Below are 26,413 nucleotides of genomic sequence, written 5' to 3' on the forward strand. Positions count from 1 at the left end.
CCTGTTTTGAGGCTTCCCACACCCAAAGTCCTCCTCCTCCAAGCCCTCTCTCCCTGGGTTTTGCAGGATGCCTACTCCGAGATCGCCTACCTTTTTGCGGAATTTTTCCGGGACCTGGACATCGTTCCCTCCGACATCATCGCGGGGCTGGTTCTGCTGCGGCAGCGGCAGCGCGCCAAGCGCAACGCCGTGCTGGACGAGGTGGGGAAACCCGGCAATCCCTGCCCAGCTGCTCTGGGATTCCCTGGGAAACAGCTCCGGGGCTCTGCCCTCCTCGTCTCTGGGCTGTTCTCACTCGCTGAGGTGGGAAAGAAAAATAATGGTGACGTCAGCAGCTTTCCATGAGTTCTTCCCTGTCAGAAGGGCTCAGCTGGTGCTGAGGCAAGTCTGGAATCTGGATTGATCCTCTCCAGGCAGGTGATACAGGAGCCGCTCTTGATCCCAAAAGGGCCTCCAAGGGGGTTGTAGGTACTTGGAAATGAATGAGAAGATTATTCCCATGGAGATGACTCCAGCAATCTGCAGGGGGAAAAATACCTAAAATTTCCAAAATTCCTAAATTTCCAAGCCAATTGAGGTTTGCAGGTTGTCAAGCCAGTAGACAATGAATTTATTTTATTGGAATTTTCCCCTTGATTTGGGATTCAGGAAAAATTCCCAGTTTTCCAAACTGCTGATGAAGTTTGCACATTGTCAGCCCAGTAGGAAATTGATTTATTTTAATGATTTTTTTTCCCCTTGAGTTGGGATTCAAATCAGGCAGGAATAAAACCTTTGGAAGTATTTGAGGGGCCTGGTTGGGATATTTGAGGGTGGATTTTTTTCTTGCTGTTACACAGAGGAATTTTTCTGTGTATTTGTGACTTCCAGGCAAACAATGACATTTTAGCTTTCCTGTCTGGAATGCCAGTGACCAGGAACACCAAATACCTGGATCTGAAGAATGCGGTAAGTCCCTGGGATGTGGGATCCTCCAAGCCCACCTGGGATCCTTGTTTTCTTTTCCTCACTGGCTTCTCTTATGCCTTTCTGCCCCTCTTTGAAATAATCCAAGAAATTCCTTGCAAATGGAATAAAACTTGATCTCTGGAGGCTTGGTAAGGTGATATTGCTGCAAGAGAGTCAGCACTGTTGTCCCTGATTTATTCCAGGTTTTGATTCATCCCTGATTTTGGGTTATCCCTAATTTATCTCTGATTTAGATTTGTCTGACTTATCCCTGATTTTGATTTTCCCGCCCAATTTTCCTGGCTCATTTTACCCCAAATTTCCACTCCCTCATTATCCCCCTGCCATTTTCCCCCTCAGCACTTCCTCCAATTTACCTCTGATTTCTCCCTGATGTTTCTCTGATTTTCTCCTCTGATTATCCTGCTGTGTTTAACTCGAACCCCCGATCCAGCTCTCTGGAATAACTGCGCTTTTTAGGATGCAACTGCTTCATATGACCCTAAATTGGCTTTGTGGCCCTCTCCAGGCATCCTCTGGCCTGCTGGAAAGGGGATATTTAGGGAGCTCATTTCCAAATCTGCAGGAAGCCGCTTCCTTGGCAGCATGTTGGGATACCCAGAGAATTCCTCAGGAAATCAGGCAGAGGAATCTTCGGGAGGGGGTGGCTCTTGCCTGGCATCCCCACCTCACTCTCCTCAGTCACCAAAGCACAGCTGGGAGAGGGGGCTGGCACTCCGCATGTGCCTAACTATGGAGAAAGGGAATGGAGGGGGAAATTCCAGGAGATTGCAGGCTCAGGGAGTCCCGTGTCTTCCAGCAAGAGATGCAGCGGTACCGGGAGGTGTGTTACTACATGCTCTTCGCCTTGGCTGCCTATGGATGGCCCATTTACCTCATGAGGAAGCCCACATGTGGACTCTGCCGCCTGGCCAGATCCTGCTCGTGAGTGCCCACCCTCAGTCCTTTCTTCCTGCCTGGTTTTCCCATGTTTAGAAAAGCCCCTTGTTTTTCCCCACGTTTATTTCATCCCCTTGGTGCTTCCTCCCTGCTTGATTTCTTTTCTGCCTTTTTCTCCTCGTGTTTTTTCTTTCCATCTCTCTGGGCTTCATATTCCAAAGGTTTTCTGAATCACTTCCAGCTCCTAGTACATAAACCAGCCTGTCCTCTGCTCCATCCTCTCTGGAGCATGGTACAGCCAGCGGAGACAACTCACCTGGCACAACACCAAGTCCAAAAAGAGCTTCTTGGAGCTCAAAACTCAGGGAGTTGACATTTGGGTCCTGATTAAAAGACCTCCAAGATTTGCCTGGCTTGGGCTGTGCTCCCTCAGATTAATTGGATTTTTTCAGCTCAGAATTTTTGCCCCGGTGCAAGGGTTTGTTTCCAGCTGCCAGAATCCTCTCACCGGATTCAATTTGGGGGTGAGCTTTTGGCACTTCCTTGGCTATTGGGAGGAATGTGATTCCTTGGGAATACTTTTAGCTCTGAGAGAGAAAGAAGGAAAATCACCCTTGCTTCTCTTTTTATGGGATGATTCTAAACCCATTTTTTTTTCCTATAAATAAACCTGGAGCTCAGTCAGTGTTGCCTTTTCCACGTTGAAGCACTGGAAAACTGCACTTCCAAGGATAGTGTCCTTTGAGGAGCCATCCCACCCCATAATCCTTGGATTCCTTGGGGACTGGCTGCATTGTAGCTCTCTCTGGTGCTCAAAAGGAAAACTGCACCTGATCTCAGATTCTGAGGCTGTTTCATGGTTTTATCCTTCCCTTGGCAGTCGCTGCCGTTGGGATGATGTTTGGAGGTTCTGCCTTTCCCTTTCCTCTAGGAATGCCACTCTAAATCCAGCCTTTTCCCCTCAAAGCCATGCTTCCTCCCCGCAGGTGTTGCTGCCTGTGCCCGTCGCGCCCGCGCTACGCTCCCGGTGTCACCATCGAGGAGGACAATTGCTGTGGCTGCAACGCCATCGCCATCCGGCGCCACTTCCTGGACGAGAACATGACCTCCGTGGACATCGTCTACACTTCCTGCCACGATGCTGTAAGGACAACCCCAGACCCCCTTCCCAAGGGGATTTACCCACTTCCAGCTGCAGTGGGACAAAGAAGGGAAATGAAGCCTTTTTCTCTTCCATTTCCATCCAAAAATTTGGTTATTCAGACATAAATCCTGTCATGCGCTCTGTCTCGCTTTCCCCAAGGATAATCCAACAGGAATGTCTCTCCTGATCTCTTCCAGGTTTATGAAACCCCTTTCTACGTGGCTGTGGACCATGACAAGAAGAAGGTGGTCATCAGCATCCGGGGAACTCTGTCCCCAAAAGTAAGTGGGATATGCAGGGGCCTCCTTGGTGGATATTCCAGAGAGTTGGAGCCCTTCCCATTTTGGAATCCTGACTTGGATTTGACTCACCTGAAGCAAGGTGACTGCTTTTCTTCCAGGATGCCCTGACGGATCTGACGGGGGACGCGGAGCGCCTGCCGGTTGAGGGGCACCATGGAACATGGCTGGGACACAAGGTGGGGGACAACAAAGGGAAAACGATCCCAAGCCAACCCAAAACCAAACAAAACCCCATGGATTTTTTAAATTATTTCACTTTTTAATTATAAACCCCCAAATGGTCTTAATTACTTGAGAAAGAAGTTATAGAAAGGGCTTTGAGGTGTTAAATAATTAGTGGGAACAGTTAAAATCACTGGGTGTGTAATTAAAAACTCAGTGCAATTAGAGAATTCCAAATTCGGAAAGGCATCGTGGAGACCCACAATGAAATTCCTGGAACCACTCAAATGACTTTTTCTTCCAACGACCTTTAAGGAATTTTCAATCAAAGCCTGAGAATGTGCTTAAAATTCTGCTGTGATGGGAATGTCCTCAAAGGATACTGGCAGGACTCGGATCCGTGAAATTAGATGGGTGCTCTGTGTCTGTGAGCAGCTCTGGGCTGGCTAAATCCATTTATTCCAGAGCTGACCTTTGCCCCGTCTGGCAAAGGAACAATGTGCTGAGTTTTTAAGATGATCAGGAATTTGGCAGCTTCCAAAGCTGGAGTGCCAGGTTGGGAAAGGAAAATCCAGAGTGAAGGTTGGAAGGAACAGAGCAGTTGCTGGAAGTGCTGCTGAGGGTAATGAGGTGTTGCTCAAGGTGGGATGTGGAGCTTGGAAGTCCTTGGAAGCCATGAGCTGGGAACTCCAGCTTGCCTCATGGTCTCCTGCTGGAATACCAAACCTCTTCCCTCTGCTTTAGGAAATAGAGCCATGGAATCCTGGGATGGTTTGGGTTGGAAGGGACTTCGAAGATCCTGTTCTAGTCCCTGCCATGGGCTGGGATGCCTTGGAGGATGGATCTTGGAGCATCCTGGATTAGTGGAAGGTGTCCCTGCTCATGGGACTGGGGTGGGCTTTTAGGTCCCTTCCAATCCATACCATTCCAGAATTCCATGATTCAATGAAAATCCAGGAATAGATCCTTGCAGAAATTGGCTTTGGTTTTGATCTTTATATGAAAATATTCCTCCACTGGCGACTTCCATGAAACATTATCAGTTTATTCCCTTTGTTCCAGACAGAGCTTTTATTTGTCCTTTGTGTTATTTCTTTTTTAGGATTGCTGCCAGGAGAGAAATATTCACTTTATCTGGAATTATTATCAATATTAATCTGCAGACAATAATGTGCTGCTGATTCCTGAGGGAAAACTAAGGGAGATAATGGAATTTTAAATGCATTTTTAATGTCCAGGAGTCAAGTTTAATATCCAAACAAATCCAGTGTCTCACTTACACATTTAATTTGGAAACAAGGACTTGGCTACATGGGAGCTTTCCCAGGATTTGTTTCATTTGGGGTGTTTTCCTGCTGATTCTGTCCCACCCATCCCCAGGGGTGTCCATCAGCCATCCTAAAATTCCAAGTCTTGATGTTTACATTAAATTTTTTATCACTCCACAGCTCCAATGTCACAATTTAAAAAATATTTATCAGGCCTCTGAGTTATTCTGGATCAAAAAATAGAGCTGGAACTAAAGTTTAGGGATTAGAATGCCAAAAAAAAAGGGATTATAACTGAAAGAAGAATCCAACTTCACTATTTTTGCAATAAAGTCCACTGATTTTATAACAAAGTTAATTTTAAAAATAATCCCCAGCCAAAGGGGTGAATCCAGATTTAGTTGTTGAACTCCCAGGACAAAATTAGTGAAAATAGGATGTTACAGAGCTTTGTTTCCTGGTGTTGAGCCAACCAGAAGGACAAGGAGCTGCTGGAAAGTCCTGGAAGCTCAGCCATGATCCCAGGAATGAGAATTTCCAACATTTTTCTCTCATAAATAGACCCTTCTGGGGATTTTCCCCCAAAATCTCAAATATCCCAGAGCAGTTTTGTGCCTTTGGGATGCAAAACAATGCAGAATATTTCCATTCCCTTTCTCTAAATGCTTGATCCATTCGGTTATTTATGTGTGAACTTGCAAAATTAAGCCCAAATAGTTTTATTAACTTGAAATTGGATTTGTTTCCCAGAGAATTTCCGGATGCTACATCCCTGGAAGTGTCCAAGAGCAGGTTAGATAGGGCTTGGAGCAACCTGGGCTAATGGAATGGGATGATCCTTAAGGTCCCTTTCAACTCAAACCAGGATTCCAGGAATTTTAGGGAATTTTTCCAATGGTGAATCTAAATGGAAGTTTACAGTCTCATTCCGTAATAATTAAAATCCCTGTTTCCATTAGGATACAATTTCCAAAAACACGTCCCAAAGGCTGACTAACATCCCAGCTGTGACATCACCGTGGATTTGGGTCACGCTCTCTAAAAATAGAATCCCAAATTTGCGGTGGGAATTTAGATCAGTGGCCTGCTGCTCACTTCTCATTAGGATTGGGAGTGGAGACTCTTCTGGAAGCTGGGGAGGAGCTGGGATAAGGCACAACCACTATGGTGCTTTTTGGTAGTGGCAGCATCCCATTTATCTCATGTCCATGGAGTGGGGTCTCCTCTGTCCTGCTTCCCCTCTTCAGTATCCGGATTGGGATCAAAGACATTTCAGATACTGAGGACCCGGAAGAAATCCGTGTTTCTTTGCTTTTTTTTCCTCACTCTCTTATGCCTTTCTGCCCCTCTTGGAAACAACCCAAGAAATTCCATAAGAATGGAATAAAACTTGATCTCTGGAGGCTTGATGAGGTGATATTGATGCAAGACAGTCAGCATTGTTATTCCTGACTTATTCCAGATTGATCCCTGATTTAGATTTATCCCTGATTTATTTATCTCTGGTTTTAGATTTTCCCACCTAATTTTCCCACCAAATTTCCACCCCTCATTTTCTTCCCACCATTTTCCCCCTTAGTTCTTCCTCCAATTTACCTCTGATTTCTCCCTGATGTTTCCCTGATTTTTCCCTCTCATTATCCTGCTGTATTTAACTCCAACCCCTGATCCATCTCTCTGGGATAACTGAGGTTTTATATTTTTTTTTTCCTTTGCTTTTGGAGCCAGGAATCCTTTCCTATCTCTGAGATGAAGAGTGAGCCCCCAATAACATTCCCATTATACTCACACCATTTTAAGATAGGGATTTAAAGGAGAACAGCCAAGGAGATGATTTTCCCCATTTCCCTCCATCTTTTGGAGTTTAGGCTCACTTCCCACTGTAGCATCATCAGGAATTTATGCAACAAACCAAATTCTAGTTGCTTGTTTATAACTGCACTTGGAATTGCATCAACTACATTTGGAATCAGAGAAACAATCCTCAGCAGAGAGGAGGAATGTTTAGACCCAGATATGATCTTTCCCATCTTCCAGCACTCCTTGACTTCTAGGGAATAAAATCATTTAATAATTTGGATGAATGTCCTCTGACAGCCAAATTCCCTTAATATTGATGGTTGGAGAAGGCAGGAACTCATTCCTAGTGATGCCACTTTTCCCTTTGGTGTTTGAGTCATTATCTCTATTAGAATGATTCACACTTTTATTCCCAGATTTAAATTGAAAACTCCATCCCAGATTTACCTGGAATAGGATAATTTGGCTTTAAAACCACCAATATTTAGAATATCCAAGTCCATTTCTCTGTTCTGCCCCAGATCCCTTGGCCTGAAGTACCAAATCCACAATCCTGTGTTTAAGTTAATTGGATTTGGGGTAGTTTTCTCCCTAAAAGCCCAGGAATAGGCCCTTGGAGTGTTCCTTAATTAAGAACTGCTTTTACTCCTTAAACACCAAAACTTTGGAAATGCAGAGGGGAATCAGTTCTCCCTCCATCCTGATCCATGCTGAGGGACATTCCAGAGCTTCCTCACCTTCTGTCTGCTGGATCCCATTTACATCCTGCTGTGTCTTCCTGCTTCCCACAGGGAATGGTGCTGTCTGCTGAGTACATCAAGAAGAAGCTGGAGCAGGAGATGGTGCTGTCCCAAGCTTTTGGGCGGGATTTGGTGAGTACGAGTTGTCTCTGGACAGAGGATGAGATTTCCATAAAAAACTGGGTTTTAAGGGAATCTCCATGTCCCTGGGTCTGTTGTATTCATTTCTCAACTCTTCCTTTAATTCCTGGATTTCCAGCTAGTTACTCATTTCATGGAATGGTTTGGGTCAGAAGGGACCTTAAAAGCTCATCCTATTCCACCCCCTGCCATGGGCAGAGAACATTCCACAAGATCAGGTTGCTCCAAGCCCCACCCAGACTTCCTGCAAGACTTTTTTATTTTGGAAGCACCAATAGTGCAAAGCTCCTGATTATTTTCCTTTTCCTGAGGCAGGAAGTCCCACATGGTGGCAATGAAGGACAGGGAGCATTAAAACCAAATCAGCAGGAACTAAAATCCCATTTTTATGGAGATTTTCTTTGGAATGTAGTGCTGACTGTCCCTGTGGGCACATTCTTGATGGCAGGGAGATGTCACAGGACTCAAGGGAGATGTTGGGAAGCAGCTTACCTTGGTTTATATGTTGGAAATAGTTGCTGAAGTGCTGCCTTGGGATATTTGTTGGATGGAGGGAGAGATAAACCAGCATCCAGCTTTTGGGGATGGAGCTTCAATCTTCTCTGCCTAGAAAGGGAAAATGGGAGTTGTTCTGTTACTCAGGAGGAAGATTTCCTGGCTTTAGGTCCATAAGTGCCATCCCAGGTCCCACCAGCCCAGGACCTTGTTTCTGACAGTTGCCAAGGACAGATATTCCAGAGAAAAGTGTCCAGTGAGGTTTAGAGACTACTTTCTGTGTGGGCTTGGATGTTATCAGGAGGGACAAAAAGCTCCCATCAAATCCTAAATAATTCAAACAGCTGTTGTGCCTTTCCTTTTTCTTCCCACCTTCTTTTGTTCAGGAATGTCCCAGTAGGCCAAATGTAGAATTCAAGAAGTGAATGAATTCCATCCTCCAGTGAGGCGCTGGCACGGGTTTCCTGGAAGCGTTCCAGCATGGGTTGGATGGGGCTTGGAGCAGTGGAAGGTGTCCCTGCCCATGGCAGGGGGTGGAATGGAATGATCTCTCCCTTCCTTTCCAACCTAAACCATTCCAGGATTCTGTGATGATTCCATGACTCAGAACAATCAAGGAGCCATTCAGCTGGAATCTGGAGTGCTCATGTACAGAAACAGACTCCAAAACTGGGGAAAGGGAGAGATTTGGGGGATAAATTCAATTTCATTTCCATCCTGACCTCGATTCCTTGTTGTTTCCATGTCTTTTAGGGAAGAGGAACAAAACACTATGGCCTGATTGTGGTTGGGCATTCCCTTGGAGCCGGCACAGCTGCCATCCTGTCCTTCCTGCTGCGTCCCCAGTATCCATCCCTGAAGTGCTTTGCTTATTCCCCCCCAGGTGGGCTGCTCAGGTAGGTGTTGGGATACACTGGATCCTGCTTGTGAGGCTCTAGGGAGCAGTGAAATGGACAAGGCAGCCTGGAGAAGCAAAGTGTTTCCTCTGGGATATAGTTTGGTATTCAAGTTAGGATGGCAAATGACTACTTTCCCAAATATTCCGGTTTATAACTGTTATCTATGGCTCTAAATTTAATGGGAAGTGGGTGCAATTTCCTTACTCTCTGCCCCTTCCCACTGAATAGATGAAAATAAAGGAGATACTTGACCGAATGCAGGTGTCTGCAGCAGCTGATCCAGTTGTTTGGACTCCTTTTCCAAAGAAATTGGAATTGGGATGTGATTTCTGCCATTCTGCAGCCTAAAATTGCTCACTGGGATTGTTCTAGTTTCCTTCCCTTGGCTGTGGGGCAAAACCAGGAAGAGATTAATTGTGAATCTCTCCCATTATGAATGGGAACAGACCTTCTGGTCATGTCATTCCCAAACAAAACACCCCATTGGATTGCTGGGAAGTGAAGGAAGGTCTTCCTGGTCCTGACAGATACCATGGGGATCCTTGGAATCAGCTATGGATCATGAGAAGCTTCTCCTGGTAGTTCTTGCATCATATTCCACGAGCAGCCAAGGGTTTTAAACCATCCTACTGCTGAATCTGGATGCTGGCATTCCTTGTTGTAGTATTCCCAGGTCTTCTGCAGCCACAGAGCTACAGAGGAGGATATTTCAGGAGAGTTGTACAACCTTCTGCTCCAAACTTCCCCTCCTGGATCCCTTGGTAGCTCCTGACTTGTGTCATGCCCAGGATCATCCCTAGGTCAGTGAGGTAGCCTCTGCCTGTGGTGACTGGTTGGGAATATCTACAGGAAACTCAGACTGGGAATCTTGATTTCTTTCTTCTTGTCTTGAAAGTCAGGTTGTTGCAGTAGTTTGCCATTTGAATTCTCCCAAATATTGGGGTAATTCATCCTACATTGTAGCCTCAGGAGCAGGAAATATCTTCTTCCTTGGCTGTCCTACCATTCCCAAATGATTGGAAAATGACTATGAGGCATTCAGTTCAAGGATTTCCTTTCCCATCTATATCCAGAGTCATGTGCAGGGGAATGATTGGGTCATGGAGATCAGGCACTTCTTCCACAAGGCACAAATCCCCAGTGGAGTAGCTTGGATTGGGGTCTGTGCCCCTGGTTTCCCTGCCACTGAATAGGGAATGAAACACTGTTTGCTTCTTCTTGCTCCTGTTTCTCTTCCAGTGAGGATGCCATGGAGTATTCCAAGGAGTTTGTGACTGCAGTGGTGCTTGGCAAAGATCTGGTGCCCAGGCAAGTGGAGGAGTGTCTGAATTCCTTGATGAATCTCTGCTGTTCTGTCCCAAATCATTTGTTTCCTGTCCAAAGCACTTGGATCATCTCTGTCTCCAGATTTCTCATTTTCCTGTCCTTTTCTTGTTCCCTGTGTCACTATGTTTTTTCCTGGACACCTTTGTTGGGGGTTTTATTGGCAAATCCCTCCTGTGTGAAAGAAAAGGGGGAATGTCCTACCTCTGGAATCCCCCCTTATGGTACCTGGAATATCAGGTGTGCCACCTTCCTGGTTTCCTATGTTATCTTGGCCCTGTCCTGGATGTGCTGCCACCTCATTTGGACCAGTTTGTCCCAAAATCCCTGTTCCATGTCACCTTATCTCCAAACCAGCTCATTCCTTGTGCCTTGGCATTCCTTACCTTCCTCATCTCCCAGGACATGTTCTGCTGAGCAGGAATTTGGAATGGGAGCCAGGCAACCTGGGATTTACCTGGATGCCATGGTCCTGTCCCTCCTGTCGTCTGCTCAGGGGTGTCATTCAGCTCCAGGACACTTTTCCAACTCATCTCTTCTGTGCCATCTTTGTCGTCACCTCCCTCCTTCCCTGTTCACTTATCCTTGTTATTGTCCTGGTAGTTCCCTGTGCCTCTCACTCCTGGCTCCTGCTCCTGGGTGATGCCACAGCCCACCTCTGAATCCATCTGCTCCATGCTGTATCCTTATAGTGTCCTTTTAAACACAATGCCTTGTTTACTGTGCTCCATATCCTTCCTGTCCTGTTCCTTGCCCAGGTGTTATGAACACATTTCCCCCTCTTCCATAATTCATAATTTTCTTTGTTTCCAGACTAATTTCTGCTTTTCCAGAATCGCATCTTAATCTCTTCCAGAATCTCATCTTCCTCTTTTCCATAACCACACCTTTTTTCCCAGAGTCACATCTTCCTCTTTTCCATGGTCACATCTTCTTCTCTTCCAGGATCGGGCTCTCTCAGTTGGAGGGATTTCGCCGGCAACTTCTGGATGTTCTCCAAAGAAGCACCAAACCAAAGGTAAGAGGGAAGAACCAACACCTGGAAATGTCTCTGAGCAAGGATGGGGAATTTTAGTGGCAAGAAGGGTGAGTTTCCTCCATGCCTCCTCAGGATCATTATTTAGGGAACCAGAGGAATGATGGAAAGGGCTGGAGAGCTCAGTGGGATCATTCTGGCTCACTTGCTGAAACTTCAACATCACAGATCCCAAATAACTGAGCAGGGAATTTTCTGTCTGAGCCTCTTTTAAAGTCTGTATTCCACATATAAAGTGTGGATTTTCCTGGCCAGTTAAAACTGGGAACAGGCTGAAAGTCCAACAGCTGTGCTTGTCAGAACATTGGGGTGGTGCTGTTCCAGGATAAATGGTCTGCTCGTGTCTTGGAGATAGGAAATGTGGGAAGTTGTCCCTCCCCAGTCTTCACCATTGCACCAAGTTGAAAAAAAAACATAAAATACAAAATTTTAGGGATAATATCTGATGGAATTTACCTGGAGAGGGTATATAATTGGGAGAGGTAAATCAACTTTCAGAAACATTTGGATCATCTCTGTAACCAGCTTCCCTGTTTTCCTGTCCTTGTATTGTTCCTCATTTATTCCCAGTGTCACTGTGTTTTTCCTGGACACCTTTGGTGGTGTTTCACACACCCTCCTTAGGCAAATCCCTCCTGTGTGAAAGAAAACTGGTTTTTTTGCTTTTCTCTCCTCAAATCCTCCCTCCTCTCTCTCTCTCTTTGTGTGATCAGTGGCGGATCATTGTGGGGGCTACCAAGTGCATTCCCAAATCTGAGCTTCCCGAGGAGCCAGAGGAGAACTCGGTGACGAGCAATCGGCTCTGGACACACCCCAGTGACCTGACCATCGCCCTGAGTGCCAGCACTCCCCTGTACCCCCCCGGCCGCATCATCCATGTGGTGCACAACCACCCTGCTGAGCAGTGCTGGTGAGTCCTGCAGTTCCTGCTGGAATTCTTGCTGGAAAACTCTCCCTGACACAAGGAGAAGGGGGTTTTCTTCCCTGCTGTCTCACAGGAACAGTGGTTGTGTCTGTGCTGGCGGAATGGTTTGGGTTGGAAGGGACTGTGGAGATCATGGGCAGGGATGCCTTCCACCAGACCAGGTTGCTCCAAGCCCAATCCAGTCTGGATTTGAACACTTCCAGGGATGGGGCAGCCACAGCTTCCCTTGGAAATCCATCCCAATTTTCCAGTCTCACCACCCTCACAGGGAAGAGTTTCTTCCAATATCTAATCTAAACGAGCACATGGAATGCTGTAATGGTTTGGTTTGGAAGGGACTTAAGGATTAACCAGTTCCAGCCCCTGCCATGGGCAGGGATGCCTTCCACTGTCCCAGGTTGCTCCAAGCCCATCCAGCCTGGCCTGGAACGCTTCCAGGGATAGGGCAGCCACAGCTTTTCTGGGCAACCTGTGCCAGGGCCTCTGCACCCTCACAGGGAAGAATTTTTTCCCAATATCCCATCTAAACCCACCCTCTTTCAGCTTAAAGCTAATCCCCCTTTTCCCATTATTCCAGGCCCTTGTCCAAAGTCCTTTTCCTCTTTAGATGATGATTAGCCCATGGATAACCATGTCCCCATAAAGCAGGATTTTGGAGCAAAATGCATTTTAACAGTTCCTCTCTCTGTTTTTCTTTTTTCTCCCTCTGCATCCTGCTGTTTTCACATGCCAAAACACTGCCCTGCTTGTCCATCCCATTTTCCCCGTTGTCTGGACCCCTTTTCCAGCTGCTGTGAGCAGGAGGATCCCACCTACTTTGCCATCTGGGGGGACAACAAGGCCTTCAACGAGGTGATCATCTCCCCGGCCATGCTGCACGAACACCTCCCCTACGTGGTCATGGAAGGACTCAACAAGGTAAGGCAGGGAATTGTCATCCCAAAAACCACTGGGACAGGCAGGCTTATCCTGGGAACACTGCTGGTTAAATACACCAGGCCGTTTATTTTGGAGAAGAGGAGGAAAAGGGATGCTCCTGGTCAGTCTTGCACAGGGTATTGGGAGTGGAGTGTGACAAGGTCTGGGAATGGAATTCCCACAGTCCCAGAAGCTCCTGTTTCCAAATTTAACATCAGAATAACATGAGGTTGGGTGGTGATGGTTCACTCCAGGAGCTGCCATTAAACTGGAGCCCAGGTGACGTCCAGGGATGTGTCAGGATTTAGCCATCTAATCCTTTATCTCCCTGTGCTTCCAGAAGGTTCTGGGAAGAAAGAGGCCAATCCAGCGGCTTGAAAGCCTCCAGTCAATCCCTGCTGTTCCTCTGCTTTCCTTGGACAGGTTTTGGAGAACTACAACAAGGGGAAAACAGCTCTGCTTTCCGCAGCCAAAGTGATGGTGAGTCCTACAGAAGTGGATCTCACCCCGGAGCTGATATTCCAGAGCCAGCCCTTGCCCAGCTGCCCTACCGTGCAGATCGGAACTGGAGCCATCCCAGTGGACAGAAGGAACAGCAGTACCAAGTAAGGAGAGATTTTATATGGAATATTAAAAATATTAATAAATACCCACAGGTGTGGGTCCTCTTCCTCTTGGAGCGTTGTGATCTGTGTTTGTGGGAAAGACAGATCCATGGGCCTTTGTGGGAATTAAAGCTTCAGGATGTCTTGAGGAATGTCAGGGGGAAAAATACCTTGTGTTGCTTAGGAATTTGACTGCAGCAAGATCAGGAAAAGGTATGAAAGAGACTTCCTTTTTTTTCTCCTTATCCAGACAGGTGAGGTTTTCCTAAGGTAAAACTTGGAGCCAAGTTTGGTTTGGTTTGATTTGGAAGGGATTTAAGGATCATCCTGTTCCAGCCCCTAATAGGGGTAGGGACACCTTCTACCAGCCCAGGTTGCTCCAAGCCCCGTCCAACCTGGAACACCATCAGGGGTAGTCGACAGCCTCTCTGGACAGGAGAGAAGGATTTAGTGAGCCAGGAAAAAAGGGAGAAGGGCAAGAACTGGAGTTTGCAGAGGGAGAATGCATTTGTGATATTTTCAGCTGGGAGGACAGAGCGAGAAGAGATTCCCTGGAGTTGTGGATGCCTCTGGTTGGAGGAGCTGTGTGAGGAACCCTCGGATCCTCTAGCTGTTCTGGAATTCTGCAGCCTTGTGTTCTCTGTTTCCCGTTGCAGGAGCAAATCCCATTCGGAAATCAGCCTGGAGGGATTCTATGAGACAAAGCCGCTTTCTCCCGTGCAGAAGGACCCCGTGGAGCTGCTTCTCCTGGACACTAAGGAACGTCTCTCCGTGGAGCTCCAGGACCGCCGTGCCCCTCTGGCCACCATGGAGAGCCTCTCGGACAACGAATCCATCTACAGCTTCGATTCCCGGCGCTCCTCCGGCTTCCGGAGCATCCGGGGCTCCCCCAGCCTCCATGCGGTCATGGAGAAGGACGAGACGCACTGCTTTTATATAGACCCCGTTATCCCTGAGGAAAACCCTTCCCTCAGCTCCCGGACAGAGCTGCTGGCTGCTGACAGCCTCTCCAAGCACTCCCAGGAGACTCAGCCCCCGGAAAACGTCCTCAACAGCGGCGGCACCACCCCCCAGCGCCGCTGCAGCGCCGAGGGCGCTGGGAGCGACGGGGAGCGCACGTCCTCGTCCCCTCGGGAAGAGCCGCCGCTCCACAACGGCCGCCTGGCCGACGTTCCCAGCCCCCAGGTGCTGGAATTCGCAGAGTTCATCGACAGCCTCTTCAACCTGGACAGCAAAAGCAGCTCCTTCCAGGACATTTACTGCATGATGGTGTCGGACAGCTCCAGCGACTTTGCGGAGATTCCCAAATCCGTCAGCGACCAGGAGATCCTGCTGAGGGCACAGTACGAGCCTAACTTAGTCCCAAAGCCCCCAAGGTTGTTTGCGGGCTCGACGGATCCCTCGTCAGGAATCTCTGTGTCACCCTCCTTCCCCCTTAGCTCATCTGGAGAACTCATGGATATCACTCCCACGGGTGTGAGCAGCCAGGAATGCCTGGCCACAGACAAAATCCGGACTTCCACCCCCTCCGGACACGTAACCAGCCCTGCCAAGCAGGACGACCTCATGATTTCGGCCCTTTAGTGCAGGGGAAAGGGGTGGAATGATCCCAGTGGGATAATCCATGGAGGAGGCTGTCATCGGGCAGTTGGGATCAGAGGAGACAGCTGGAAAAATCCTTTCTGGGGTGACCCAGTGGTGGTGTCTGGAGGATGGATTGTGCTGGAACCCTGTGCTTGGAGCTGGGAGAAGCTTTGCCCCACGGGGCCTGAGAGGGTCTGAGGCACTAAAGTTCCCTACCTCAGCCTGTCTCATTCCAGAGGCAGATTCCTTGCCCTGGGGCACCTGCTGAGTTTGGGAGTGAGATACCTGGATAGATGGAAGCAGGAGGGAGCTGGGCCAGATCCCTCTCCTCGGGACCGAGCCGGTGGTTTTGGGAAATGAGCGGATTGAGACTTTGGGCCCTGTTGCACTACCACGGATCCGGCCCAAGATCCAATTCAGCACACTTCCATGGGGATTGGTTTTGTAGGACACTCCTGTTTTAAAGCCATTGGGGCTGTATTCCCCCCAAATCCAGTCTCCCCTTCCCGGCCAGGCGCAGCAGGAATGGGCTGGCACCATGGTTTTTCTTCCCCGAGCACTCCTGAGAGGGAAGGATGCTGTTCCCAAGAGCCCAATCCCTTTGCCTTTGGCAGAAAGTTCTCCTGGATATCACCCTCATCACTCCTCGGTTCCCTGGACCCCTCCAAGCTGGCAACATTCCCATGGGACTGCCAGGATTCTCATCTCAGAGCTGCATGGATGTAGATGGATCAACTGCAAGATGCACCTGGCATTATTTTCCAGGCCCCTGTGGAGTCTGGGAGTCTCTCCTGGATCCCTGGGGGTCCTCACACCACCCATATGCAGCATCCGTGGATCAGTGCCAGCCTCTGTCTTTGGGAGTTCAGGGAAAAGATGGACTTTTTCCCAGTGTTGCAATCTCTTGTATGTTTACAGAGCTGCTGAGCTGGTTGGAAGGTATTTATTAAGGAAATAAGGAGGCTTTCCTGAAGGAAAATCCATGGTCATCCTCTCCTTCCCATGCTGTTCCCTCTGGGGACTGAGGGAAGAGAAGATGGCAGGCAGAGTTCCAAGACCCCTGCTTTCCAAGTGGCTTGGATTTGGGGGTAACCACCTGCCCCCTCTCCCCACCTGCCCAATTCCATATAGGAAAGCTTGAGCAAGTTAGGAAAAGTACCTGAGCCTCCGGGCCCAGAGGAGCCTGCTCCGCCTCTCCAGGCAGGTTTTCCAGTGATGGGAGTAGGAGGAAAACTACCTATTGTAGGAAATGAAACATTCTTTGGACCTGGAAAAGGCCTTGAATTGCCTCAACTCCCCCTCAAAGCTCAGCAGTTACTGATGGCTCTCTCCAGAGCTCCCTGGAAAAGAAATTCCTGGTTTAACTTCCTTAGAATCCTGTGGTTGCTCCCTTTTCCCCTCCTTAGTGCTATTTCCATTGTAGGAGGATGCTGTGCTATCCAGGAGCTCAGCTCCTGACAAATCCCAGGCTTCCTGTTCTCCATGTGGGCTGTGGAAGCACCGGGATGGGTCAGGACTGCGCTCCCTGGGAGCCAGTAGGATCCAATACCATTGAGGAGCACTTAATAACCAGTGTGCATTGATGTAAATAATCCTGAGTGCATGGAATTCCACTGGATTCTGGGTCCAAGTGTTGCTGTCCCACTCCCTCCAGCGTGGGATGCTCCAGCTCCTGCTCCTTACCCATTTCAGAGCCTTCAGAAGTGCTTCAAGTGGCCAGGAAAACATTATCCCTGTGGTTTAAGGTTCCAAAGGTGACCTTACCCTGAGTGGAATCAGAGGGAGGAAGCCCCTCTGGATCCAGAGGGATTTGGAGAAGGAAAAATCCTTTTATTCTGAGCAACCAGAAGTTCTTTTTGTTTTTGTAGGTCCTTAAAAAAGGAGCAGGGAGCAGGTGGTTCGGGAGCACAGCACAGGCTAAGGAGGAATTCCTGCACTCAGGAAACACTACTGAGGTGGTTTTTTGGGAATATGCACAAAAATCTGGGAAGGTTTGAGGGGAAAAGGGGAGCTGAGGGGTAGGGAGGCCGGGGCTAGCAGGCTAGCTCCCCTTCTGGCCCAGGAGTTGGGATAAGGAGCTCATTCCTGCCCTTATTCCCAGCAGGAATTAACCCTTAGCACTAAGGCAGAGCTTGGGATCTGCAAAGCACTTTAAAACACTAAGGAAAAGGATCATCTCTGTCCCTGGGAGCGACATGGATACCTGGGATTAGATGGAACTACTGGTGGGAGGTGCCTCCAGGTGAGGAAAAGTGGGATATCTCCCTCCTAAAATGATTCCAGTGGGAACCTGCTGATGTTCCATGGCTCAAATATTGCACTAGAAAGTCCCTTCCCTGACGTTCCTCTGCCGTGTCCTGGAAGACTCAGTCCTTGGGTGACTTTTTCCTTCTTTGTGCCATTGGAACTGTATCCCATAGGAATGGCCTTCCCTTGCCCTGACAGGAAGCAGTCTGGAATGCTGCAGTTTTTTTGCTCTGTGATTACTGGACTTTGGAAAACCTGGAAATACGTAATTCCTGGGAGCTGGGCTTGCCACAGGTCAAGGAGTAAAGGCACAAAAGAGCCCCTTGAAGGTTCTCATTGTATCCTATCATGGATAATTCCTGGTTTTTGTTGACAGATTTGATCCCAGTCCTCCCAAATGAAATCCACTTTCCTGGAATTATTTCTGCTTTAAATGTCTCCGTGTCTTGATCCCCATTACTGTGTCTTGATCCCCAGCATTCCATGTCTCCATTCCCATCACTCCTTTGCTATCTGAGCATTTGGAAAGGCTCTTCTCCCATATCCTCCTGGAAAAGCACACCTGGAATGCTGAAATAAATGTTAAAGCTGCAGCTACCTCCTTTATCTGTACTGTACACACTTCCTGCTTTCTCTTCCTGTTCTGTCTTTGGGAATACAAAGCATCTCCAGTTTTCCAAATCTTTTGGCTTCTGCTTCTTCCTCTTCAGCTTTGTGCCTTCTGATCTTTGGATATTCCCATGATACTCCAACATGATGTTCCACCCTCTGCAGAGGCAGTGCTGGAAGTGCCTGACACCCCAGACTGACCAACAGGTCACCCATTCCATGCCTCATCCTTAAAATCCATTCTGATCCTTCTTCCTTGGACTGAGTGACCTTTAAAGGTCCTTTTCAACACTGCTGAGTGTTGGTATTCCAAGAGTTTCTTGGCAGAGGAATGGAGCTGAGGCTCTTCTACACCAGTAAATTGATTTTATTGTTACTTTCATTGCAGCAGTGCCAAAAATTTGGGAAGGATCCTGCAGTGCTGAGGATATACCAGCTCTTTTCCAATATTTATCATTGCTTCTTCTCCACTGGGGCTGCCTTCTCCATTTGGAATATTCATTTCCTCCTAAAACTTCCCTCTTTTCTTCGCTCCCTGTGCTTCTCACCTATTTCAGGAGCCACCTCATCCCTCCCTTCACTCAGGGTGCTGATGGCTCATTCTGCATCCTTGGCAGCACATGGGCAACATGGGAAATCTATTCCAAAGCAGTTAATGAGATTTTTGGAACTTTTTAGGAACTTTTTTCCAAAGCAGACAGGACTTGTGGGAGGTATTTTGGCCTCTGCAGAGGGCTAGGATGGCAGAGGGTGGGGAGTGTGGTTATAGAATTCCAGTGATTCCCAGTTCTATTCTTTTAGGATGCTAGACTCCAGGAATAGTTGATGGTCCCATGCAGGATTAAAGTGGGAAATCTGTTTCCAAGGGCATGTAAGAGAGAGGAAAAGCTCCAAGCGTGGGGATACAGGATGAATATCTAACACATTCTCCATGCACTTTGATGTTTTCTCAGCTTTTGCTGCTCTTTTCCTGCAGGCAGATAATATTATTTCCATGGACTCGCCCACACAGCTTTCATTTACAAATTGGGACATAGGAATAATCAGGATTACTCCTGGCAATGGGAATTAGGTAGGATTAATTATTGCTGGAATGGGTGTGTTTGGATTTGTGTTTTGAGGCTGTATCCAAGAGCCTCCATTGGGCAGCAGAGCCCTTCTGTGTTTGCCTTTGGAATTGCTGGGCTGGAGTTCCCCTCCATGCTGGGTTTATCCTTATCCATTCTGGGATATTCTTCCCTTGGCAGTAGGACATTCTGGCTTTGCAGGATGGGAGCAGGAATATTTAATTCCAGTGGGTTTAGGGATAGTGGTTGTAACTGTAGCCTTTGAGTAACATTGCCAAGGGAGGTGTGGATTCCTCATTCCTGGAAATATTCCAGGACAGGTTGGATAAGGCTTGGAACAACCTGGGCTAGGGAAAGATGTCCCTGCCCACAGCAGTGGGTGGGAGCTTCCAAATGATTCTGGAATTCTGTGATTCCCTGCTTGCAGTGTTATAGTGCTGCAGGAATGGGAAGGTTGGAATTCCAGCAGCACCTCTGCATGGATTGCTCTGCTGAGAAATTCCTCTGAAGGAAGCAGTTGGAAAGCACTGCCTGGAACTGGGCTCGTTGCTTTGTTCCCAGAGCCTGTGCAGTGCTGATTTTTGGGAAGAGCTGCTGGATTTCGGGAAGAGCCTCATTTCTTGTGCCAAAGCTCCCTCTCACGGCTCCTGCGTGGAGGAAGCAATGCTGCATGGATCCTGCTGGAGGCAAACACGGCCCATCCTTGGCAGCTGTGGGAACAAGGAGAGGAGGGGATATTGCAGCTGGAAGCTGGGATTCGGTCTGGGAGCCCTTTGCTCGCACAGGGGAGTTATGGATTGAGAGAGGGATGGGAAGGGGGCTGGATCAGCAGTCAGTGATGTCCTTCCCCTTCTTCCAGCTCCAAGGAGCTGCTTAAGGGCTGGAAATTCCAAATAGCCAAGGATTAGGGCAATTCCTTGCTTTGTCATAGGGAATCATCATCAGCCTCCAAGTGTTTTGCTGTCTCCATTCCTATTGTTTTTTCCATGTTTTTTGAGTTCATACCTCTTGTGCCTTTGTTCTCCCTAGCTTCAGGTCCCAATTTCTGGGATCAGACATCTCCCACCTTACTTTCCCACTTCTCTGGGAGTATGGAAGTGTGGTCAAGGCCTGGCAGGAGCTGACGTTGCTCCAGAGCTCTCCCGTTCTGCCTCAGCCAGGACTTCCCACATCTTCCCACTTTTCCCTGCTGCCTGAGGTCGTATCCAAGTGCCAAAAGCAAATCTTGACCTGAGGCAGGTGATTTCTTCCAACCCACACTGAGTTTCTCCCTGGCTCTGGAGCAGCCCCCTTCCAAAGGTAAGCTCCCTGGGAATTTTTCCTGTTTCCTTGTTGTGTCCAGTCCCTGTGACGTCACTGTGTCACACCATGCTGCGTGTTCTGACTCTCTCACCTTCCCAGCACACCTGTGGGATGAGGGGAACCTCTTCCTGCCTTCACCTCTTGATTCCTGAAAATCCTTGCAGCACAGGAACAAGCCTTGAGGTTGGTTTTTCTTTGGATTCCATTTCCTTGCTTCCCATCCCGGGCTTTGTGCAGTTCCAATGGCTCAGAGTCAGAAGTCCCAGCTGGGGGTGGCACGGGCCTGTCCTGCTGGGATATCCCCTTTTGGGAAGTTTTGTGTGCAAAGGGATCCCGGCAGGGTTTTTCCTAGGACACTGCCACACCCTTTGGGTCCTAACTCCTTTCCCAGGATGTCCCCAGCGCTTGGTGGTGGCAAAGTGGCCTCACCTGCAGCTCCAGCTTCCCACTTTTCCCTCCACAAGTCCAGGGAATACTCTCGAGCTCCTGTTCTGGCACTACGTGGAATTCCTATTGGCACAGGGATACTTGGGGATGGGCTGTGCCTCCCTGTCTGGAATGTTGAGCCCTGCGAGCCCCTTTCCTTTGGCTCTGCCTCTCTGGAAAAGCCCTTCCTGCCTGTCACCTGTGTCCCTTCTCATGCTGGGGCAGCTCAGAGCAGGATACCTCTGGATTCATTTCCTGCTGGATCCTCATTGCCTCCTTAGAGCTGAAGCCTTTGGCATTTTTGGGAGAAGCAGCCCTTCCAGGGAGCTCTGAGGCACTCCCACTGCTTCTGAGAGGGCTTGGAGCACTTGGATATGCAACTGGGGGGGGGAAACAGCCCAGCATCCTGCGTCCCCATGCTCATCCTGGGAATGCTGCCCTCTGAATCCCTGCTCCGAGCCGCCCCAGCATGAAGATTCCAAGGAAACTCAAGCACTCCTCATGTGCCCTTCATTCTCCACGTGACTTTTTTTGTACCTCTGTACGAAAGATCTGAACTAATCCCGCTGTAAAGAAAGATCGGATGAATTATAACCTAATTCCAGAAACATGGATGTATATAAATTTTCTGTATATTCTATGGCACTCTGTATAAAATGGATGTTGGAAGCATGGCTGGAGTATGTGACTCTTCCCAAGGATGTCCTGGACACAGATGGTTGGGGATTGCCTGAGGTTTCTGCCTTGAAGGGTGGTGAGTGAGGTGGGAAGGACACCAGGAATTGGGTATGTGGCTTTTGGGAAGGATCCAGGGAATCACTGGGGGTTGGTTGTTTCTTCTTCAGCTCTCTCTGCTCTGGATCTCAGCCTTTGGAGCAGGAAAACACTTGGGGGAATGTCCAGAGGTTGTGGATTTGCCATCCCATGGCCAGGTTGGAGCAGTCTGGAAGTTGTCCTGGAAGTATTGGAAGGTGTCCCTGCCCATGGCAGGGATGGAACTGGATCTTTAAGGTCCCTTCCCACCCAAACCATTCCAGGATTCTATGATCCCTGTCCCTTGAGATGAGTTCTAGGAATCTCTCCTTCTGTGGAGAAGGAAGTTAAGGAAGGAACTGGATGCTTTGAGTTATTCCAAGTTGAAATCAACCTGTCCTATAAAAAGAATGCTTTTAGTGCAAACGGAATTTTTTGGGAGTGGATGTGAATGACAGGGATAGTAGAGGAGCATGTGTGCTCTCAGTTGAGGATATATCCCAGATATTCAATCTATTGGATAATTCCAGCCTGAGCAGTGTGGAGATCTCTCCTTTGAATGAACATGAAGGTGCTGGGATCCTTCTGTGAGCTGGGCGAGTCCAAATTGGGATTTTCTCAGTGTCCCACAGGACACGGCTCTGGAGTTGTAAGGCAGGATCTCGCTGCCTGAAGGCTGTTCCCAGCTGAATAATTCTGTATAATTCATATTCTGGAAAAGGGAAAAGCTGCATTTATGGCTTACAGGGTCAGAGAATAAGGGCAAGAGAAGTCCTGGAGCTTGCTGACCAGCCAGGAGAAATCCAGGGAGAAAAGGAATGCCTGGAAGTGTGTAATCCTATTAATGGCTGCATGGAATTGTTTTTATGGCTGCTCCTGAAGGGACTATCAGGGAATTAAGAGCTCAAAGGTGGCTGAACTACTGAGTTCCTATAAAAATGCCTATAAAAAGTGCTGGAATGTTGAAGTGCCTGATGTTTTGGGATGGTTTTGTGGGATTTTTTTCCCTACCCGGAGCTATATCAGCCTCATAAAAGGATATTGGCTCTTCTGGAAACCCTTCCTCTCCTGGGGAAGGAAAACATCCAACTCTTGCTGTTATCCTTGGATAAACACGGAATAATCCATGTTTAGGAGAGGCTGCTTTAATTCAGTTTTTAAGGATGAAAATATATGGATGTGGACACAGCAGGAGTGGGGGATGCTGCTATAAAACCTATTAAAAGCCTTCCTTAGGGATGTAGTCGTGTTTTCCAGGGAGATTCTCCGGCTGCTGGGTGTGTTGGTGGCCTTAGGAAAAAATCCCAGTTTATTGAGAAAAGTTGTTTCCAATCCATTGAGAAAATATCCAGAACTACAGAAAAAACCCCAAATTTTCCTACAATTTTTGAAGTGTTCCCCAGCAAGCAAAGAAAATGGGGGAAAATAATGGGAATATTTAATTAACTGAAGCTGGGATCTAGTTGTTAATTAATTCATTGGAAAGCAGCATGGCACAAATAGTTCCTCAGGGTTTTTCCAAGGATTCCAGGTTGTATTTCCATTGGAAAAGAGGGAAAAGAAACAGTGATCTGAGGGTGATGGTCTGGATGTAATTCCTGGCCTGTTCTGGCAGCATTTGTATTTTCCTGCCTCCTCAGCAATGTCTCCTTGGATTTTCCAGCAATCTGTACTCATCCTTCCCACCACAGAACTTCCTTGGAAAGCACATCCAGCCCTTGTGAAGCACATCCAGCCCTTGTGGCCTTGTTTGTCCTGGTAGAATGAGCAGGGGTTTTCCATAGAGCCTGGATGTCCTTCTTGGGAGTGGGTGGGTGACACTTCCCTGTTCCAGGCGTGGGCAGAGTCCTTGCACTTCCAGCTCCAGAGGTCTCCTGGGGTGTTGAGGTGTCCCAGGACATGTGTGTTCCTTTCTGAGGATGGTCCTTTATTCCTTTATGAATCAATGGAGGTGTTCTCTCCGCCTCAGGAACAAACCCTTTGGAGTTAATGGGTAACCAGGCAGGGATTGATCCACACAGGTCTCCTGCCAGGAGGAGATAACCGAGGGAGCTCTGCTTCCGCCTCCAGCAGAGTGGGAGCTTCCCTGGGAGTTGGAAAGGATTTCCCAGAGAAGCTGTGCCTGCTTCGTCCCTGGAAGTGTCAAGTCCAGACTGGACAAAGCGTGAAGCAACCTGGGATAGTGGAAGGTGTCCCTGCCCATGGCAGTGCATGGAGTGGGATGAGCTTTGAGGTCCATTCTCACCCAAACCATCCGGGATTTGGGGAATTTGTGCCTGGATTGGGGTGGGTTGTGAGTAGGAGATTCCAAGTATTCCAGCATCTTCAACAGCAACACAGCTTCTTTGGCACTTGGTCCCACCAGGAGCAATAGATCTCATATCCATTGGATATCCCTGGATCCATGATCCCGGCTCGGCTGAGCCTCATGTGAGCCAGATCAATGATTCCAGCACCCTTCCAGAGACTGAGGTGTCCATGCTCAGAGCTGGTGGAAAAACTTTAAAAATTAACTCCTAATCCTTCCAGTCATGCCTGGGAGTCGGGATGTGGGGAGGGATGGGGTAAGGGAGAGGGAAATTCCTGAATTATTGTTTTGTTGGAAACTGGACTTTGAAATTCGGCGCCGGAGGGAGCCCCGGCCGCACCTTCCATGAGTAATATCCCGAGTAACATCTCTCCACCCCTTCCTGGCTCGTGCTGCCTGCGAGCCACGTGGGACAGGGAGAGCAGGGTTTCCAGGGAGCATGACCCAGAGGGGATTGGGAAGGGGGAGAAATGTGGGAAATGTGGAGGGCTGGAGAAGGGAAAACCAATGAGGGACTGGATTTGGACCCTGTGGAGCTGTCTCCCTATGGATCAAAGCAATACCTTGTATTTTTTGGGATTCAGAGCTCTCTAGGATCCTTTGGGAACCACACAAGTCCATCCCTGAAATGCTGCATTCCCAGCTCATTGCAGGAAGGGAGCTGGACCATCCCATATGGATGAGGTTGGCTTCCTCCCTTGGTGTGTTTTCCAATGGGTCTTTTCCCTTTAATCAGGTCTGGGGAGGGAAAGAGCAGCATTCCTTGGGAGTGGGAGCTGAGTAGGACTGGAAGGCAGGAGGAAAACTGAGGTGAGAAGGATGTGGATCATCCACACCTTGATTTAGGCCCCAGGGGAGGAGGAAAGATGGGAAGGAGCAAAGATTCCTTAGGGATATGTCCAGAGGAGGGCATTCTGGAACATTCTGGAAATGGCAGCCACTTTGTGAGGGCAGAACCCTCAAATTTGAGGATCTGAGTCCTTAATGAGCCGTTCCCAAAGGGATTTTCCTGTCTGGTAAGGGGTGTCTGGCACTCTGGAGCTATCCCATGAGAGGATGGGATGTGGGAATGTTGACATTGTCCCTAAGGAAAGGAGGGAAGTGTCCTATTTTTATTGTAAATCAGTTGCTCCACAGGATTTTACACTTTAGGATGGGGAATCCCCGGCCAAGACCAACATGGTCAATCCAGAGGGATCCAAATCCAGGCTCAGGATCCTTTCCCAAATTTTTTGATCATCCTCGGACCTGGTTATATGGTCCAACGCCGTCACAGGCAGGTACTTGTGGAAGTGCTGGTGGAACTGGATGGGCTTTAAGGTCACTTGCCACCCAAACCATTCCAGGATCCCATGATCCCAGTCCCTCAAGATCAGTTCTAGGAATCCGTCCCTCAGTGGAGAAGGAAATTAGGGAAGGAACTTGATGCTTTGCGTTATCCCCAGTTAAAGTCATCCTGCCATATAAAAAGAAGGATTTTAGTGCAAATAAAGTTGAGTACAAGGGAATTTTTGGGAGTGGATGGGAATGACAGGGATAGAAGAGGAAGATGAATGCTCTCAGTAGAGAATATACCCCAAATATTCAATTATGTTGGATATATGAGTCAGAATGGTGTGGAAATCTGCCCTTTGGATGCTGGGATCTTTCTGCAAGGAAGGTGAGTCCCAAATGGGATTTTCCCAGTGTCCTGCAGGGTGAGGGACAGAGGGACATGGCTCTGGAATGGTAAAGCAGGTTCTCATGGCCTGGGGCTAATCCCAGCTGAAGAAATCCATGGATGAGCTTTAAGTTCCCTCCCAAGGCAAGCCACTCCAAGGTTCTGGGATTCTAAATCACAGAATCATGGAATGTGATTCTACAAATCAAATGATGATTTTATGAATCCAGAAGAGTATGGGAAATGATTCCATGGATTCCAGGATTCTAAATGACAGAATCATGCATTCTAGGAATCAATATCCTGAGTTGGAAAAGGCCCCCAAGGATCATCCAATCCAGTTCTGACTTTAGTGCTGGGTTTAATCTTTATTAAAGTAAAATATTACCAACCAACATCTAACAGGGTTTAGGCTGGGCTGGCGCTCGGCTTCCCAGGAAAAATCCATTTTCCCTTAACTTCCTTTCCTTCCCACGCAGCTTGTGCCCGAAATGGGGGGCTGAGAGCAAGAACAAGGGGAGCAGGGAATAACAATTGTCTTAATGTGGAGAGAGAGGAGAAAAAAGGGCTCGTTCTCTCCATCCTGAAATAATAGACCCATTACTGTCCCCAATCCTCAATCCCCCTCCTCTCCCGGGAGAAGAATTGGTCACTGCACAGCTGTGGGAGCAGGATAAATATATTTATATATCCCGGAGAATCTGCCCTTCTCAATTGGGATGTGGGGCTGGACAATCCCTCATTGTGCCCTGGCTGGCCCGCAGCAGAAAGGCCCCACAGTTTGGGGCTGGCAGGGCCCCGGCGCTCCGAGAACTCGGAACTTCATGGACATTATTCCCAGCGGGCCCTTA

At 48.3% G+C, this 26,413-nt stretch overlaps 1 protein-coding gene across 6 annotated transcripts in view; it reads left to right on the top strand.

Moving 5' to 3' along the window:
- DAGLA (diacylglycerol lipase alpha) overlaps nt 1-21,513 on the top strand; it is a 56,502-nt gene extending 34,989 nt beyond the window's left edge. For all 6 annotated transcript variants that reach the window (XM_059848587.1, XM_059848588.1, XM_059848593.1 and 3 more), the window contains 14 exons: nt 67-201; nt 871-948; nt 1,769-1,893; nt 2,835-2,991; nt 3,190-3,273; nt 3,393-3,470; nt 7,316-7,396; nt 8,654-8,796; nt 10,039-10,107; nt 11,068-11,140; nt 11,872-12,068; nt 12,872-13,001; nt 13,425-13,606; nt 14,263-21,513. In XM_059848587.1, the coding sequence (XP_059704570.1) occupies nt 67-201; nt 871-948; nt 1,769-1,893; nt 2,835-2,991; nt 3,190-3,273; nt 3,393-3,470; nt 7,316-7,396; nt 8,654-8,796; nt 10,039-10,107; nt 11,068-11,140; nt 11,872-12,068; nt 12,872-13,001; nt 13,425-13,606; nt 14,263-15,190 (2,460 nt within the window). In that variant the 3' untranslated portion in view covers nt 15,191-21,513. The remainder of the gene's footprint in view (nt 1-66; nt 202-870; nt 949-1,768; nt 1,894-2,834; nt 2,992-3,189; nt 3,274-3,392; nt 3,471-7,315; nt 7,397-8,653; nt 8,797-10,038; nt 10,108-11,067; nt 11,141-11,871; nt 12,069-12,871; nt 13,002-13,424; nt 13,607-14,262) is intronic.
- The last annotated feature ends 4,900 nt before the right edge of the window (nt 21,514-26,413 follow it).

Source organism: Haemorhous mexicanus, chromosome 6, assembly GCF_027477595.1.
Source record: "Haemorhous mexicanus isolate bHaeMex1 chromosome 6, bHaeMex1.pri, whole genome shotgun sequence".
NCBI classification, from domain to species: domain Eukaryota; kingdom Metazoa; phylum Chordata; class Aves; order Passeriformes; family Fringillidae; genus Haemorhous; species Haemorhous mexicanus.